This window comes from Zonotrichia leucophrys, chromosome 15, assembly GCF_028769735.1.
Source record: "Zonotrichia leucophrys gambelii isolate GWCS_2022_RI chromosome 15, RI_Zleu_2.0, whole genome shotgun sequence".
Lineage (NCBI taxonomy): Eukaryota > Metazoa > Chordata > Aves > Passeriformes > Passerellidae > Zonotrichia > Zonotrichia leucophrys.
The window spans coordinates 651,766-669,899 of NC_088185.1; the positions used below are offsets into that span (position 1 = coordinate 651,766).

The 18,134-nt window shown below is 44.3% G+C and overlaps 1 protein-coding gene across 1 annotated transcript in view; it reads left to right on the forward strand.

The window, feature by feature from the left end:
* Positions 1-3,228: 3,228 nt before the first annotated feature.
* Positions 3,229-18,134, forward strand: part of TMEM132D (transmembrane protein 132D) — a 182,419-nt gene continuing 167,513 nt past the window's right edge. Inside the window, exon 1 of the mRNA XM_064726457.1 lies at positions 3,229-3,942. Coding sequence (XP_064582527.1) covers positions 3,864-3,942 — 79 coding nt within the window. The 5' untranslated portion in view covers positions 3,229-3,863. The remainder of the gene's footprint in view (positions 3,943-18,134) is intronic.

An 18,134-nucleotide genomic window follows, 5' to 3' on the forward strand; every position in this document is an offset into this window, starting at 1 on the left:
CACTGACTTCAGCAGCACCAGGATTTTTCCCTCAGAGTTTAATTGAAAGTGAAAAATATTTTTGGAGAAAAATGTCTAACTGCTCAGGTTAAAAGACTCAATAACATGCTCAGTTTTTCCAGTCTGTGGGCACTGAGAGACGAGTTTTAAATGCAACTGGCTTTTGGAATGAATTGTTTGCTTTCAGATCACTAGGCATATTCTCTATTTCCATGTCTGTTTATCTATCTCTATGGACTTATTTATTGAGATATCTGTATCTATCTGTCTGTCTCTCTATATGTGAAATACTGGGCAGAGGAACATTTTTGCTCATGTACCTGGCTCCAGTTTTCCCTTGTGCAGCTCTTTGCCATGTCAGTGGGGCTTCCCCCAGCCTTGTGCTTTTAGCCTGTCAAAGAGTGGACTTTGCTGCTTAAAAAAAACCAACCTCAAACAAAAATGGGAATTAATAAACTGATCAGAACAATTAGCAATTTTAATGACATAAAGTTGAGGTAACACACTGCAGATGAACCAAGAAGTCTCAGGGTGAGGATGGATCTTTTCATTACCTTGTTGGGTGCGGATTAATCAGTTTGCTCCCTTTTCCATTAGGTTTGGGTTTTCAGGTCTCCCCACTCTCTCATGTTTTCCTAATGCCAGTTCTTACTTCACAATTAGTTGTGTTAATCACCCAGAAGAGATGAGGCATTCTTGCCAAAATAACATATTGCTAATGAAACAGGAAGATGTTCTCTCATTATGAGTTGTATGAATTGCTGTGATTTCCACGAGCAGAGCGCAGGAAAGGTTTTCATCCCAGAAGCGTTGGCCAGGACAGAGTTTGCACAGCTGATGTGCTGCCACCTGCACTCGTGGGCACAAACTGGAACTGGGACACACTCTCTGCAGGGGCAAATTTCAGTGGCCTGACCTTCAGCTGGCACTTCAGTAAAATGCCCACTAAACCAAACGGGAGATTATTTCTGGGCAGGGCAAGAAATGGGTGCACTTGTTCATCTCTGAAGGGACTGAAGACAACAGTTTATTCAAAAGTCACTTGGCTTTGAGAGAGACTCGAGACCCATATCTGTTTTGTGAGGATCACAGGATGGCGGAAGATGAAGAGGAGGCTGTTGATGAAATATTAAGTGTCCATTACTACCTACTAGAAGTATAAGGTCTGTGGAGTGCTCTGGAGGGGAAGAGTATTGATGCATAAAATTTAATAATTAGTTAGTGACCTTTCAGAATTACTTTAAAAAACCTTAAGGAAAAGTAATAACTTAGATTAATTTTTTGCCTCTCACAAGATCAAATTAAAAAATCAGTCTGTTCAGTGAGTAGCAGCATCCTAGGCGAAGGATCCTAGGTTCCATAGTTTCCATATTTGGGCTGAAAAATGAAGTAAATGCTTCCAAGCCTATTGTTTCAACAACGATGTTGCAAAATATGAAGAGAAGGGAAATAAGCTAATTTTTCAAACATAGTATGTCTGGCATTAAAACTCTCTCTCACTCTGCATTTCTGTAGTGACTTCTGCCCTTCCTTCATTGAATGACTGCAAGGCCTTAAAAAAGCCAATGCACAAAACATCTCCAAATGGTGCACAAAAGAACTGAATGTAAAGGCATAGGGGCAGAAACTGTAGAAGTAAAAGAAGAGAATCTTGGTTTGGTTTTCTTATTATTCCAGTATCTTTTTTTCTTAAATTATTTTGGTGACTAAACTGCCCACACCTGTATCTGGAGAGAAAGCTCTTCCTTTGCACTTTTCACTTCTTTTGAAGCTTCTTCACGAGAACACAGATTAACTGGGTTGTTATTCTGGCACATTCCACCCTGAATGAAGCTGGACGCTGACTTCCTCCTCCAGAGCATGGCTGCTGTATCTGGGATAGAGTGTTGTTTAATAATGATTCTCCTATGTTGTACAACACTGCAAGGTTTGGCCACAACATCTGTCAATAACAGTTCTTTATCCTCTGTCAGGTGGGGGATATTCTGAGCTGGTACATTTCAGTGCAATGCCAGTTCTAGAGATTTGCTTCATTTCTGCTCTGGGGAGCCTCTCAGGAGCTGGGAATCCTTCCAAAGCTGACATGAACCTCTAAAATGACTTCACACCACCACACAAAATGCAGCCTTTTCTCACTGCATGGGTAATCGTGTACTTCTCAGTGTTGGCAAACAGAAAGTGTGCAAAGTTTATTTTGATAGACTATTTACAGCTTCAGTGTTGTGGATGTTGATATACAGACAAATGTTTTTATTGCTCCCAGACATGTACTCCGCGAAGGAAGAAAATGACTATAAATTCTTGTAGCTACTTCTTGTTTTGTTTTGCTCTGTTTTGTTTCGGCTCTGGTAAATTACATTTTGCTGCAATTCTATCTGCCAAGAGTAATATAGATCTCATTTTTAAGTTTGACCAAATGTTTGGGTTAGTATTGATACCCTCTGTAATGGAAAACCTGCGGTCAGTTATTTTCCCCCAACGCATCTGGAGACTATTTTAGACCAAATGTCGGTATTTTTGCTGCTGTTTTTGCAGCATGTACGAAGTATTCCATTACACGCTCCTCACATTATTTCGCTATTCCGCCTGCACCGCACTTGATTTGGCTCACGACAGTTGCAGTGGCTTGGGGAGAGCTGAAAGCACGGCAAAGTGGGCCGAGGGAAGGAGCCCAAGGCTCGCCACGTGCAGCAGCACGCTCATGCCAGCGCGTCGCTGCTGGCAGCCGCAGGGATGCCGCGGGTGTTTGGGTGCGTGTCCGTCCGTCCGTCCGGGCCGCTCGGGGATGCTGCCGGAGCGCCTCGGGATGCTGGGGATGCTCTGCCTGCCCGTGTTCCCGGAGCCGCCGCTGCCCTGCCCTGCCCGCCGAAAATGAGCCGGGTTCCAGCCCGGGGATCGCCGCTGCCATCTCCCGCCGCGCCCGGGAGGAGCGGCCAGGAGCGGGCAGGAACCGGGCAGGGGCCGGGCAGGAGCCGGGCAGGGGCCGGGCAGGGGCCGGTCCGCGCATCCCCGGCCCGCCCCGCTCCGCCCCGCTCCGCGCCCCGCTGCCCGGGGATTGGGGCTGCCGGGCCGCCGGGGGTGAGGCGGGGCTTGGCTCGGCCCGGTTATTTATTTATTTGTTTGGCCGCGCCGCGTTGTTGTTCTCGGCGGCGGCGGCTCAGCCGGTACCCGAGCAGCCCCCGGGATGCGGCGGGGCCGGCGCGGGCGGGCGGGCCGGGCCGCGGGGGCGGGAGGTGCGCGCCGGCCGCCGCCGCCGGCCCCGGCAGCCCCGAGCGCCGTCACCTCCTCCCGGTGATGTCCCTGTCGCGCGGAGAGTCAGACAGGTCAATGAGGAAACTGAGAACTTGAAAAAGAGCGAAAGGAAAAAAGAGCGCGCACCGCCGAGCCCCGCGCGCGTGGATGATTGCAGGGCGGATCGGCATCGCCTGAAGGAAAACTTTGGTGCCGCCCGGCAGCCGCCGCGCTGCTCCCCGCGATGCGGGCGCTGCCCGTGTGAAGCGAGCGCATCCCGCGGCGGGCGCTGCCCCGAGCCCGGCACGGACACGGACACGGACACGGCGCTGCCGGGCACCGCGCTGCTCGCCCGCCTCGGGCAGCTGCGGCTCCGCGCCGGCATCCGAACCCAAACTGACTCCTTATTTATTGCGGGAGAGGGGGGCTTTTCCACAGCATCCTCTGTTTGGAAGAAAGGAGGGAGGAAGGGGGAGGGTTAACGCTAAAGAAGTAAGTCTTCTCTGCGAAGGAAATCCCTTTTGCGCTTTCCAGATGACCTTTTCTGAAAATGTAGCTTCTCCAGCTGAACGGTTTTGATTTTGACTACCAAGTGTGTGAAACTGATCCCTAAGTGCTCCACAAACCGTAGGATGTGTGCTTCCGGGATTAGCAATATGGGGCATCTGTTGTCGCCTCTCCTCTTGAGCCTGGCAGCAGTTTTTTCCAAAGGTAAGTCTTAATCTCTTCTGTTTCACTGCATCTCGTTCCTTATTTTGCACAGCCAGCCCTTCTCCCCTCTCTCTGTAGTGCCTTGAGCGCTGATACGATTCGAGACGGAAAGACTTGGGGGAAGCCATGTGCTAGTCAAACCCGCAGAGGATGCGATGGGAAAGCCTGAATGGAAGGATCTTTCCTTGGCTGACCATGACAAACAGTCTGGCAGTTTCCTGAGGCATCTGTTACCTCCTTACTGTACTTTTGGTGGGGTGGAAGATGCTGCTGCTGAGCATAGCTCTGCTTTGGATTATGAAGGGTTTGTGGTATGGAAGTCTGAAATCCCCAGAGGTACAGGCTATTGGACTTGGTTGCCCCACCGTCACCTTCTGTGCCATTTTTCAGATTAAAATTCCTGTATCTCAGACTGGCTGGCAGTGTTTTACTGGACAAAAGAAACAGGTACACTGTGAAACATTTCAAAGCTTTGATGAGATGCTGTAGCAGGTGTCTGATATCCTGCATGCTGAACAGAGTTGGAATGTCCTGATGGCATCACTTCACGCAACTCAGTGATTCCTTCTTGGAGCCCTCGAGCTTGTTTACAGTTCAAATCAGAAAACCAGCACACAGGCAGTGCACATATTTTTGTGTGCATTTAAAGCTTCCTCGGAACTTAAAAGTTTCCATCGATGGCATCAGCCAAAAGGTGAATGCACTTTTTGCAATACTTAATTTAGATGATTCTGAGCATTCCTGTGAAATATAAATTAGGAGAAGTATACATATCCACTGAGCAGACACTGTGCATCAGCAGTTATATTTTGGCAGGAAAACAAAGTTTTCATGTGGATTAGTCTTCAGAGGGGAATCAAAGCATATGCATTTAATCTGTGATTCTGCAAACATACTGGTAAAGAGTCCTGCTTATAAATATCCCTATTAAAAAATATATTACTTATTCTTAATGCCCTTTTACACTTCCAGAGATCAGCACTTTTCTTTTTCATTAAGTGAGTTATTTTTACTAATTAGTTTGTATCCACAACTGAGCTCACTGACGGAAGGCAGAGTAACTAGCTCTCTATTTCTGTGATGCTTCCCTGTATCAAATTCCATTCTCCTCCTTTTTGCCTTAGAACAGGTGAAGAAAGAAAGGAACAAAATTATAAGTCTTCTCAAATGTTCCTAAATGCAGTGCCTACGTAAGTCCTGTTCTAAAGTTGCAATTGGAAATGCATTAGCAGCAGGGATTAGAATTCAGAGTCTTTTCAAGAGATTGCTTCATTCACATTGCACACCAGTAGCTTGTGATTGCCCAGCTAGGCTGTAAATGATGTATTTTGTTATAAGCAATATCATCAGTACTTTGGATAGGCTCACAGTGCAGTAAGAGTATGAACTTCATTTCATTCCCTGGCTTTTGCTGTGTTTGAGTTTGCTGCCCTAACACTGTATTCACATAATGTTGGACTGAGATTGCAGTTTATTCCAGGGTGGGAATAAATGGCATTTCAGTTTTACAAATACAGCATTTCTTTTATTGCCAACTCAGCAATTATAGCATTCATATGTGATTTCATTCTGACCTGTTACTTGCATCTCTTTTGAAAGATGTATTAGGAAAAATTGCTTCTCCCAAGGGGCTGTCAAGCCCTGGCACAGCTGCCCAGAGCAGTGGTGGAGTCCCCATGCCTGGGGGGATTTAAGGGGCTGTAGATGGGGTGCCTGGGGATGTGGTCCGGGGTGAACGGGGCAGTGCTGGCTTAGCAGGGGCATTCGATGGTTTTGGGGGCTTTCCAGCCTAAAGAATTGTGTGATTCCATGAAACCTGAGATCAGGAGATCCCTGCAGCAGCACTGGTGTTAGCTGTGCTGTGGATCTTGTACCTCGGGTATCCAAGACACCACTGCTGTGGGAGTGCCAGGGCTCTGCTGTTCAGTGACACAGATATCTGTCCTTAATGCAATTGTTTATTTTCTCTTTGGTGACAGCCTCCATCTGCACTGCTATGCCTTAACACACTGGAAAGACCAGAGTGTTCCAGAGATTTATAGTATGAACTTCACAGTGTAAAAGGTTGATTCCCACCCCCTCCACGCAGTACGATGAACAGACAAAAAACACATCAGGCATGATTACTACTACAGGGCATGTTTCTTTGATGCTTTTCTGCTGCTAATAGAAAAACTCTCTCATTTATGACACGATGACAAAGTTTTCCTAAGGAGATACAAAAGCTTTTAACATGCAACAGCAATCAGCTCTCTATTGTGTATAGGGCTGCTGCTTATTACTCAGAACCATGGCAACACACCTTGTACTGCACCGTTTCCAAATCTTTCAGGTAATAATGTTGAAGACTTGAGAATACTATTGTGATTTTGCTTTGCTTTTATCTTGTAAAACGCAGAGCTCCAGCCTGAGAAATGAAATGTTGTTTTCAATAAGGAGCTAAAGATCCTCTCAGGCCATCTTGTCAGTGATGACAGAATCCACGCGTGTTGATGCACTGTCAGTCTCACAGTAGGTGGATGTGTCAGGGCAGAGGTGATCATGCTCTGGAACTGCAGTTCACAGCTTTGTCCTCAGCAGAGTTTTCCTGAGTCAGTCCTAGGGGGCCAGTGCTGTCCCTCAGTCAGTTCAGTGTTTGCTGTCAAAGGTGGGAAGAAGTTCTTGGGAAGTCTTCAGTCAAAAAATAACCAGGTCCAGCTGATGTTAATGAAAACAAACTATATGCAACAGGCACAATAATGTGGGTGTTTTGTTCTCTTGCTTAAATGGAAATTCATCTGTTGCACTGGAGTACAATAGGAACTTCAATACTTTATTTGAGCTCCAGGTTCCATGCCTGGCTTAAGTCTAGAATAAAACCAGCATCTCCCATAAGATGCCAAACACTTCTGGCATGTATATTGCGAAACTAAAGATTGAGGAGCCTTTTTAATTATGAATGTCTCCATATAAAACCCGATTTCATTGATTTCAAATTTCAAGTTTAAGTTGACAGTAAAAACCAAATGAACATTTTAGTGACTTGTTCTGCTTGTCTTCTGCTGAGCATTTTGTGTTCTTCTGTGTCATCCTGGGCAGAAATCTTCCTGCAAGATGCTCTCTAATGATATTTCAGGCCATGGAGCTGCTGGTTTGATTTTCTTTTTCTCTCAATTTAATTGAAATGGAGGCTTGGCAAGTGTATTAGGCAGGATTTCCTTGTATCCCCTCAGGGTGTTCCCCATAGCTAGAGATGTGCAGAGACGCAGATCTCCTGTTACAGCAAAGTGACTGAAAAGTGGGAAAACAAGGAAACCAAACCCCCAAATGGCTAGTTTTCGTTCATTCCTCTAGGAAAGTGGTAGTATATTAGTAATGGGTTATAATTCTGTATATGGGATTAAAATCAAAGATTGTTTGATTTATGAGATGTATTTTTTTCCACTCCTTCTTGGTGGTGGCTAGACAAGAGTTCAGGGTTGAATTACAGTTCATGTTGACTGATTGTGATTGTGATGACGAGGGACACATTCTTCTTCTCAAAGTAACAGTGCTGGTGTTTCTTGTGGACAGAGCCATTCCTGGCATCAGCTCCAGCTGTGCAGTTGGTCTGGATGGGAAATGTGGTGCTTGCTGCTTTCACGTGAGCATAAAGTACACGTGTGGTCAGTAGGAGCTTTTCCTGTGAGCTCTGCTTACGGCCAAAAACCCCAAAGTTTTCTGTAAAACCCCCAAAATAAATTAAATCTTTCCAGCTTAAAGTTCAAGAAGTTTCCTTAAACCCAGAGTTTTTGTGCTTTGTCCCAGCTGCACTGAATTTGAAGTTGTTTGATACACTAAAAGGGAAGGGGAACACCATTTCCACTTTTTCACTCTTGCTGTGTTTCTTGCCACAGAGTATTTGTGGGAAAAACTCCATTCTGATTCCTTTTCTTTCAGTAAAAATAATAAATTCAGACTGAACAAAAAATTCCACAGCTAGACCCGTGTTTTATTTGTCAGCTGCAATACTGGCTTAATGTGATTTGGTTTCTAATATTTCCCTGTAATGTTCTCATTTTTTTACTTCTGTCTTTTCTTTTATTAGTTCCTTAGGACAGGCAGGCTCTGTGACACCAACCAATGTTTTAGATATTAATAAAAGCAGCTTTATTCAATAAAGATCAGTTTTATTTAATAAAGGAGAGAATCAAAAGATAATCTGATTTTTCATGCTGCATTCACATTAAATCAAGCTCCTGAGGTGGTTGTGGATGCCAAGTCTAGTGGCAGTCTATCACGGGTCCTAGGATACATAAACATGACTGCAGACAGATTGATTGCAGGGAAGCTGAAGAGGCAGCTGAGATTCATCACAAGTTTGGTTTATAAAGTGGTACATTAAATTACTTGATTTTCACCAGTCTTTGTAGTATTGCCTGCTGCATTATTAATGGCAGCTCCAAATGAAGTGGATTTTAAGTAGGTCCGAGACATGTAGATAACACTAATTATCATGAGCAGTTTAAAGTACATATTTGAGGATCTTAGGCTACTTTGCCCCGGGGTTGAAATGTGGGCACAGTTCACTGCAGAATGAGGATTGGCCCTTTCATGTCCCTTATTTCTTTTATTGAATAGACTTAATTCTGGTGTAAGGTGTTGGTCTGATGGTCCCACAGAGCCAAGGGATTGAAACTGTTTATCTTCCAAAGCACAGCCTGTGTGGTACCAATGCAAACTTCCATTTGCTGCTTTAGTGCTGTGCCTAAACTGGACCCAGGGGAGGCTGTAACTCAGAGCTCTGCGATGGAAGGAGTTACACCCTGCTACTGAGCCCACTGCAGTCCGTCAGGGCGTTTCAGTGCCTTCAGCAGGCTTCAATTCAGACTAGACAGAGTTTTCTGGAGTGGTATTTTTCAGCCTGTAGCCCACACACCGGTGGTGATTCATAGAACATCTGAGCAGTGTTGTGAAACCAGTGCCAGAAACCTTCTGCGTGCATGGGAGAAAAAACCGAGGGGAGGAAATGGAAGTAACAAGGCTGCTTTCAGACTGCATCCCAGTTTGTGCCTGCTTGTAAACAAAGACCTTTGTGACAATACCAAAACCAGGGCACTGTGTAAGATGCTCTGCATTTCTGTTGGGAGGTCAGATGGCTTTTTTCCTTGAAAGAGAAAACCAGTGTAGTGAGACTGACTGTGGTTACTCGGAAGCGTTGCTGTGGGCAGTGTGGTGTTGCCTGAGTGCTCCAGCCACAGGCACTGCTGAGTGTTTGTGATCCAGTGCAGCACAGGCTGGTTAAATCACCGCTGAGCAGGAGAACCCTGCCAGTCACTTATGGCATCTGCACCCTGGGGTCAATTCACTGCCTCGGAGCTTCCGCTCTGCACACAGAGAACGCTTGTTTGTTCTCACACCCTCGCTGCTGGGCTGTTTTCATCAAGAGAGAATCCTTGAGGGAGTTTCTGTGCTGCAGACCATTGTCTCCCTGGAAGTGGCTCAGCAAAATGCACTTTGGTTTCTTGTACAAGCAGTGTATAAAAGGTTGGTAGGAGAGTCATCAATGTTGCCATATTTTCCTGGATTTACAAAACAGAAGGCTTCTTTCCTCCTCCTCTAGTCACTCCACCTTCTCTTAGGCCCATCTGTCTCTGGTTTTAAAGTTACTTTGAATTGGTTTGTTTAGTTATTTGGGGTTTTATTTGCAAATAAAGACTTTGCTACAAGGATGTTTTGGTAGAAGTGTCTCAGAAATTGACTGCGGTAATGGTTTGTAAGCAAAACAGACCCACATCTGAAAATGACCATGTAGATTCTAAACTGTGGGAAGGGGAAGGATATTGAATAAGGTAGTTCTTATAAAAACAACGGAGGCAATCAGTTAGCTGGGTATGTATAAAAAAGCAGCAGGGGTAATAATAACAAGCACCACAAGCAGAGATGTGGAAAGATGTCAACACACTCTTTACCCTTGGGGGACACAGCTTTGAGATGGACTAAGGAGCAACAGGAGCTCCTCTCCAGCTGCACCAGGATGCTCCACATCTTGTCCTTTGAAGCGTTTGCTTTCAAGAGAGGCAGGCTGTGGAGCAGACAGTCTGCAGATCTCTTGCTGAGGAGCAAGGCAGATGTCCAGATAATCACACAGATGACTCTGCATGTCCTACATGCTAAAAAAATCCTCCAAGTCACAGAGTGTAGTCTCATCTAATGCTGAATGGTCTCAAAACCTTGAATTTTGTGGGCCCTCCACATCACTTGCTTTTAATTTATATTTTTAAAAGTGTAGTTTTATGTTTTCAGTAAACATTATGTAAATTGATTGTGCAAGAGGAGGAACCCAAAGCTGGCAGAGGTAACTAGTAGTGTCTGTGAATATTGACCTAATCCACAATATAGGGAAGAAGCAATCCCACTTAGTGTTCAAACCACTCCTGTACTAAAGATTCTGGATTAGCACATAATTGTATCCTCCATTTTCTGCTGAGCCATGGTGACTCATTCTACTTGTCTTCATGAAAATAATGGTGATTTGCATCTGCTTACAGTTGCAATATCTGTATTTATCCTTTAGCGTTGCATCTCTGTCCTAATGTAATCAGCCTTGCTTGGTTAATTTTGATTTGCTGGTACACATGGGGTAGTTATCTTTCTTGTCTGTGTGTGTCAGATTCCTACATTTAACTTCCTACTTTGCTGCCAGCACTGGGTATATTGTCAGGTTTTCCTGCTTGATGTTGTTTCTGTAGATTGTGTTTTGAGCTACTGTTGAAAGAACTATTCAGCTCTGCAAAACTTTGCAGTGTGATAAATCTGTAAATACACCATGTACCTGCAGTTACACTCCTGTCATCCTTACCTTGTTCTCAGACATAAGAATAGGATCTAGTTTGCTCAGGGTCACAGGTCTGTAGCTCTGGAGATGAAGAAGGATCTCTTTATGTGGTTCTCAGTGCAGGACTTGGGGCAGCATCGAGCAGCTGATTGTGCCCACACACTGCAAGTTCACTGCCACCCGTGGTGCAGAGTACAGGGAATACTTTTACACTCATTTTCCATGTGTGTGTTCTGTTTAGGATCTGTTAACGCAGGGTTTGTTAGGTGCTGTGCTCACCTGCAGAATTAGCCACTGAAACACTGAGCACACCTGTCCCTCCTTCTCTGGAAGGAGCACATGCAGAAGGGGCCAGAAAGGTTCTGCAGCTCATGCTCCCTTGTTCCATGTCCTTTGCACATTTCTGGGTTGTGAGCCTCCCCTGCCTTTGCTGTGCTCGGCTCTCCTCTGTGGCTGCCTGTGTCCCCTGCAGCACTGTCTGATAGGAGATGATTTCTTGCATACTGAACACTTGTGCACAGTGGGATTCTGTTCTGTGCTCCTGACTCTCTGACACCATCTGCCCAGCAAAGTGGTTTTAATGGGTTTCCACTGAGCCAGCCTGTACTACAGCCCTGGCAGCATGCTCAGTGTTTTTAAAAATAAACAAAATCTCTTCAGACAAGCCACACACGAACATTGGCATCTCCCACAAAATTGAGGATTTCATGCTGTTTGATATTTTGTGGAGCAGAAATATCTCTGTTTGATAGGCTCTGAAGTGGGAAAATGACTGATAGCTTGGAGTGGCCTTCTAATAGTACTGGTTTATTATTGTAAATGACCTTATAAAGCATTATTTTCCAGCCCATTTTTTTAAAGTCAGGCATTATTATCCTTTTACAAAAATACAATCATTTTACCTTGTTAGAGTTCTCTTCTTTATGAGAGCAGGGGAATGTAGTGGTTCGTGATGGTGATTTAGGAGTGAGGGTATCCATTGGCTTTCTGTAACCTTTGAAAAACCACTCCAGTTCCCTGCTTTCCCTTTTTTAAAACTCAGAATACAAGGTGTTCAGAGCAGAATCTGGTTTACTTGCAGCTCTGCAGCATCTGCTGTACATGTTACCACATGATAAGAATTAATTTCTAGCATCTGTGTTAAATATTGGGATGTGACATTCTGATTGCTGGACAACATGAGCTGCTCAGAGGCCTGTGAGAATAGAAAAGAAGAGTGGGGTAAGGAAAAAATAAAGATCTGATGAAAGCATGTGTGTGATTAAAATATTCTAAGGGATTGAGTAGATGCCATCCGCTGATGTTACAATGAATATGCTATCTAAGCCTTTTCAAACAGCAGCATGGTAAAGGGAACATAAAAAGGCTTTTATAAGAAGATGTAATAAAGATGGTTTTGTATTTATTTCCGTTGTATTCTGTTACATTTTCTATTAAAGAAAATATTTTCAATGTCTGTATTACCAATGCAACAAACCACTTATGAAAGAGTAAGTTTTTTTGGCAGATGGTACAGATCTTAGAAATATTTCATTCCTTCTTTGCCCCTTTAAGTCTTTGGCGTTTATTTTAGGCTCCTTCAGTCTGGTAAGTTGTGAACATATTGGGGAGTGGGGGTAATGAGATGGTGAAAGAGACTCTTGGCTGGTCCCTGTGTTATTGATGGGACATGGAAGTTGAAAGAGTCAAAAGGAATGGATTCTTCTGACTGGTGAGCTAACTTGTATGAACACACAGCGAACCAGACACAATCCTGTTCGTTAGCCTTTAGGTTCTTTCATTCTAAATTAGGTGGAGTCTGACTTGGAACCAATTTCATGTTATAAAAAACACAAAGAAAATATCACTGTGAATTCCCTTGACAAAGAAGGTGGCATTTCCTTGTCAATGCTGTCCACCAGGCTGATGTTTTGAGTGGTATCTCAGTGCCTTTATTGTTCTTATTTATTCATTTGTGTAAAGCTAACTAAGGTAAATACTTAAGATCTGTGATCTTCCACAGGTGTGTGCTGCTGCTGTTACCTTTTTTCCCTATTTGTCCTGTCATAACTTTGGATATTGCTGAAGATGCTCCCTGCTGTTTCAGCTGCAGCAGTTTACAATACAAGTATCAGCATCTACTGGGGCTTTGCCTGCCTTTTTATTTAGCCTCTTTATGAGAGCAGCAGTAGATCAGAGTAATGGTACAATAATCACTGGTGAAGCATGTATTTGTTTGGTTTTGTTCTATTTCTATGCAGTCATGTGCTGCTTTCATCCTTTCATCTATTCCTGTCAGAATTATGAGTTTGGTTTGGATCAGACCCTGAAGAAAGAGAAATGCTTGTAAGTGGAGAATACTAAATATAGCAGACCTTTGTTCCTGTATTTATAGTTTGGTGCTCAGAATGTCTGCGTGTGCATTATAGGTTCTCATCAAATAATCAAATGGCATCAATAATAATAAAACGACGGTTCATGAGGAGATTCTCTTCAACTGTTCTCCTTTCAGCAGCTCCAGAGGAGAAGGATGACTTTGGCAGCATATCTGCAGTGCTGCCAGCCCTGGGCGTTGGCGGCCCGAGTGAGGAGCAGGGAATTCAGATGGAGGTGCAGAGGGGGGCATTCCCAGACCTTGTAGGATTTCAGCAGTTTCCGTGGGTCAGATGACCATTTCTCAGGTAGTTAACTCTCCCAGCCCTTGGGTACTTATGGCCTGCAGCTAGTCTGGAAAGTTGTTGGGAGACAGTGAAGATCGAGGGATGATCAAATGCTGACAGAGTCCTGCAGGATGTTACTTGGTGTAAGAGGGCTTTTCCAGTGTCTCAGTTCATCCTGTGAAGTGCTAAAGCCATCCTTTGTTTCATAACAAGGAGATTCTCGTTGGTTTTCCGCCTGAGAAGAGCAGCCCTGTAATCCTCACATCTGTGCTGACTCTGCAGCGTTCCCTTTTGGGCCTCTCTCTGACTTGTTGCAGATGTTTGCTGCCACTTTGATCAATTTGTCACAAGAACTACACATTCTCTCCCTTGTTCTATCTTCTTCCTACAAACAGGCACGATCAAAACCTCCTCTGTGGAATTGTTGTGGCAGTCTCAGTTATCTTTTGTCCTTCTCTGACATCTGTCTTAGGAAGAGCTGATCGTTGTGTTCCTTCCAATCTAAATCTGACCGGTCCTTAGCAAATGTCACTTCCAGCGCCTCGTCATTTTCTTCTCCAATTTCTGAATCAATGTTTCTCTCAGACACTCAGCAAGTGAATCCCTCCATAATTCCTGCACTTTCTCCTGCCCCTTTATTTATGGGTCAGTGCTGCTGCTCTTCTCCTTCCAATACCAAGCCTTGTTTTCAGCAGTGGGATGAACAGAAGGAATCACGGAGGAAAACAGACCATATATAATCTTAGATTTAGAGATGACATTGAACTTTAGTACTGACCTATACGAGTTATCAGAAAATAATTGAAACTCTAGGCTGGGAGCCCAGAAAATTAAGATTGAGGGCAAGCAAGAAGAAATTTATGGAAGTTGGAAGACAAGAAGAAGAAATAATGATCCAACTCTGTGTTGTGGTGGTACTCTGCAGAGTAAGAACTGATAGTGAAGATGGGATTGTGAAAGTTGTGTGCTGGAGAAAATCAGAATAGCTGTGCTCTGTGAGCTGCTGCAGGCACACAGGGTGTGCACAGCCCCTCACCAGAGCCATCCCAGGAGGCCTGATGGGTTCAGTTACACAAATACTTAATCTTATCCAATGAAACTTGTATTCTACCAAACTGCAGAGTTGCCCTCAGAGTTGCCCTTAATTTAAATGAAGAAGACACAATCCCTTCTTTACACTTAAGTTTCAGACTAATACAAATATAAACTACCATAAATTTTCATGGAATAAATAAATAGTTATTTTGCTTATGCTGAATGCAAGTTGCAGCAGCTAAGATAGTTTTGCTAATTTTCTCAACAATCTCATGTGAAATGGTTTGTACTTTATTTCACCCCTCTGAAAGGAAAACCAGAACAACTGATGCTCAGGTACTCCTTTGCATTCAGTGGTTGAAACTAACTCTTTTGTCTCTGCAGTAAAATATTCTCACATGCATGCAAGCTTCGTCATTCTCACCTCTTCTTTCCAGTAGTAAAAAGTCTCTCTGCACATTCTGGCCTTTGCATAATGGAAGCTCTCACACTTTGCAGATCCTCTGAGTGTGTTCCCTTGACCTGCTGGCCGAGGGTGACACTGGGAAGGGTTTTGTTTCGTTCTCAGCTCTCACAATAGAACTTGTCTTCTGCCCTGCACAAGGAGGCATCAGCTGGGCCAGGGGAACGCTGCATTGTGTGCTCCTGGAGATGCCATGCAGCTCCAGAGGGGATCATGAAACCACACTGCATTGCTGGGAAAACTCTGCTAAGTGCTGTGAAAACACAGCTGGGAACAATAAGCCTTCAGGAGTCAAGGCCTACCTTCACAGAAACAATGTTCAGAATTTTTGTAATTTGGCTGTAGAAAATGGTTCTGACAGACCTTTTCCTGGAAATTAAAAAACCCCACTTTACAGGGATAGTGCAGGTGCAGTAGTTGACCAGTGGTGCTTTCCTGTATTTTGTGTGTTGGATTTGGTTCACTTAAACCTAGACTGTAAGCTGGAGACAGAAAAAAAATTATAATATTCTTTAGTGGGCTGAATCTGCTCTGAAAAGGAGCATGGATGGTAGAGCTGCTCACAGCAGCGTCAGCCTCAGCTGGGGCTGCTGCAATCTCTTTCCTGTGTGGCATTGGCATTTCTGCAGTTGAGTAATGAGCCATGCAGGGAGCTCGCAGAGACAGCTGAAAACTAATAATTTCTCCTCATTTATAGAGGTTGGGGTTTTTCGTTGCAGGCACCAGCTCCAGTAGTACTGCAGTTGCCTACTGAGGTGGTTGAGCTCCTTGATCTGCTGGAAAACTAACGGAGCAAAAAGAAAAGCTTTCCAACAGAGATGGGACTGTGAACAATCTCACCCCGAGGCCACACGCTCACCAGATCTCAGATGAAAAAGGGCTGAGTGCCTTCATAGGCTGCAATGAATGTTTTCTGTTTGTAGCATCTAACTGTACATCCAGTAATCTGTTCCCAGGCCTTCATTCTCACTCCCTTGCAGAGAGCATGATTATAGAGCCAGGTGATGTTCAATCTTAGCTGTTGTTCAAGCACAGAAACCAGGCCAGATGGAAGGAAGCTCGACAGCGATCACTTGGTGTATTTCTAATTGCCTTTGCAGCTGATAGGCCTCAGCAAGCTGACATCCCATTGCAGCCACAGAGCAGAGACGCCGGCTCTCAGTGCTGTGTTCAGCACTACAGACTGCTGTGGGATGGGACCCTCACACCTGCCTGTCACCCAGACACTGCCCAGCTCTTCATCACTTGGTTGGTGCCTCCTGAACTGAACCGAACTGGTTAAGCCCTAATTCTCCTCAGATCTGGTGTGGGCTTCCTGCCTCTGTCCCACCCCCAGCATCACTCCCAGCAGACACATTCCATGTGGGAGCTGTAGCTGTGCCACAGGTCCCACTGCTGCTCAGAGTGTGCAGTAAGGTGCCAGGACCCTTACAATGCTCACTGATCTGCAGCACAGTTACCTTTTCTGTCCATCTGGACTCTTAAGGCACTCAGCCTTTGGGTCCAGCTGCGAGCTCACAGGAGGGTTTTATTCCATTACAGCGGAATGGTGAGACCAGCATGAGGGCAAGTGGCTGTTTGAGTCATGGCCCAATTCCTAATTACACCTGTGTGCTTCCTTAATGGAATTCAAAGCAATGACGATGTTGTGTGAAAGCAGTGATATTGTATTTATTTTTAAATTCATTCGAAGGTGTCAGCATGTAGCCCTGAGGATGTAAAAGAAAGGCAGAACTTGTCAGCCTCCCTGGCTGCTCTGAATTACCCTGAACCTATTGGAAATGAAAGGTTCAGAGAGCACAGATGGAATAGATTGAAGCTTTGAGTGAATTGAAAGGGCAAGTTTGCTGGCTAATCATGATCTCTGTGGAGAGAGGGGTAGCTAATAGATTGGAATTGTCAGACATTGTGAAGTCCTCCAAAGAACTGCTTAAGGCATTTCACTTGCCAGCTCTAGCTTGTGTAGCTGCCTTCTCTTTAATTAAAATAGCTTTTGTTTCCATGTAGTTAAAATAAAACATGGAAGCATGTAGTAATTAGTGAATATGTGATGTAGGAACGTCCTTATCTTGGCTGATTGTTTTCCTGCTTTTAAGACAACATTGCATTAATACATCTGTTTAGCAACACATTTCTTCCCTCTTTAGATGAAGGCTGGATTTTTGGAAGCATCTGGTTTTAAATTTAGGAACCAAAATGCTCCCAGCTCAGTGGATAGGATCTTGTCTGGAGTTTAGGGATGCTGATGTTACTATTACAACAGAAATGGATGAAATTGATTAATTCAGAATTTCTGTTCCCCTGTATATATTCAATTTCTCTGTGTTATCTTCTGATGGCAGAACTTCTTTGTCTTGAAATGCAAAGTCAGTTGTGAATATCTGCAAGTTCTTCACTCCAAACCCATGTCCACGATGCAGAACTTAAGACTGCTTTAAAACTATCCTGAAACAGTTTTACAGATATTAGGTTCTTTCACATTTTTGTATGTTAGAGCCCAGCCTGAATTTTGTTGAAAGAGCAAAGAAGCCCCATAAAACCCTAGGAAATAGGGTGGCAGTCCTGAGTGCAGCAGGAGTTTCATATCAGAAGGCGAAGATTGGATTAGGGCATCAGGAATTTCAGGGGTTTGTGGAGAAGCAGCCAAATCAGGCCACCCTTTCCCTGAGACAAATGAACAACAAACATGTCCTGATGTCCTTTCCAAAGAGATTCCCATTGACTGGATTGTTAAGATTTTCACTGATCACAGCACTGAGCTGCATTCTCCCTTCCCCAGGACTACACAAAGAGTGCCGTCTTGAAAGACAGTTTTGTATGATTCCCAAATAATGCTTTCATGCTTCCTGTATACACAGAACAGTCCATATCTGCCTTCTAAAATTAAATTCCTCTTGCATTGTTTCAGAGCTGGATAATATCACAATATTCACTCTCCAGAAGATGATATGCAGGGCGTTCTGTTAAATCAGACATATTCCAAGCAGGCCAAACTTCCATTTTTTGGAAAACAATCCCTTTTCACATTAAGAAGTCTACATGTAGCTGTTCATTTCATGTGCTCTTACAGGCTTTGGGCAGGTGAGCTGATTGGATATCATTTTCGACACGCTGGCTACTGAGGCTTGAGTTAAACATCCAAGTAATTCAACATTTATTTCCCTTGGGACTTTCCTGGGAGTATCTGGTGGGCATCTTGTTCAGAGGCAGTTCTCCCTGGGAGGCTGCCTGTGTGAGGAGCTCCACAGTTACCATGACA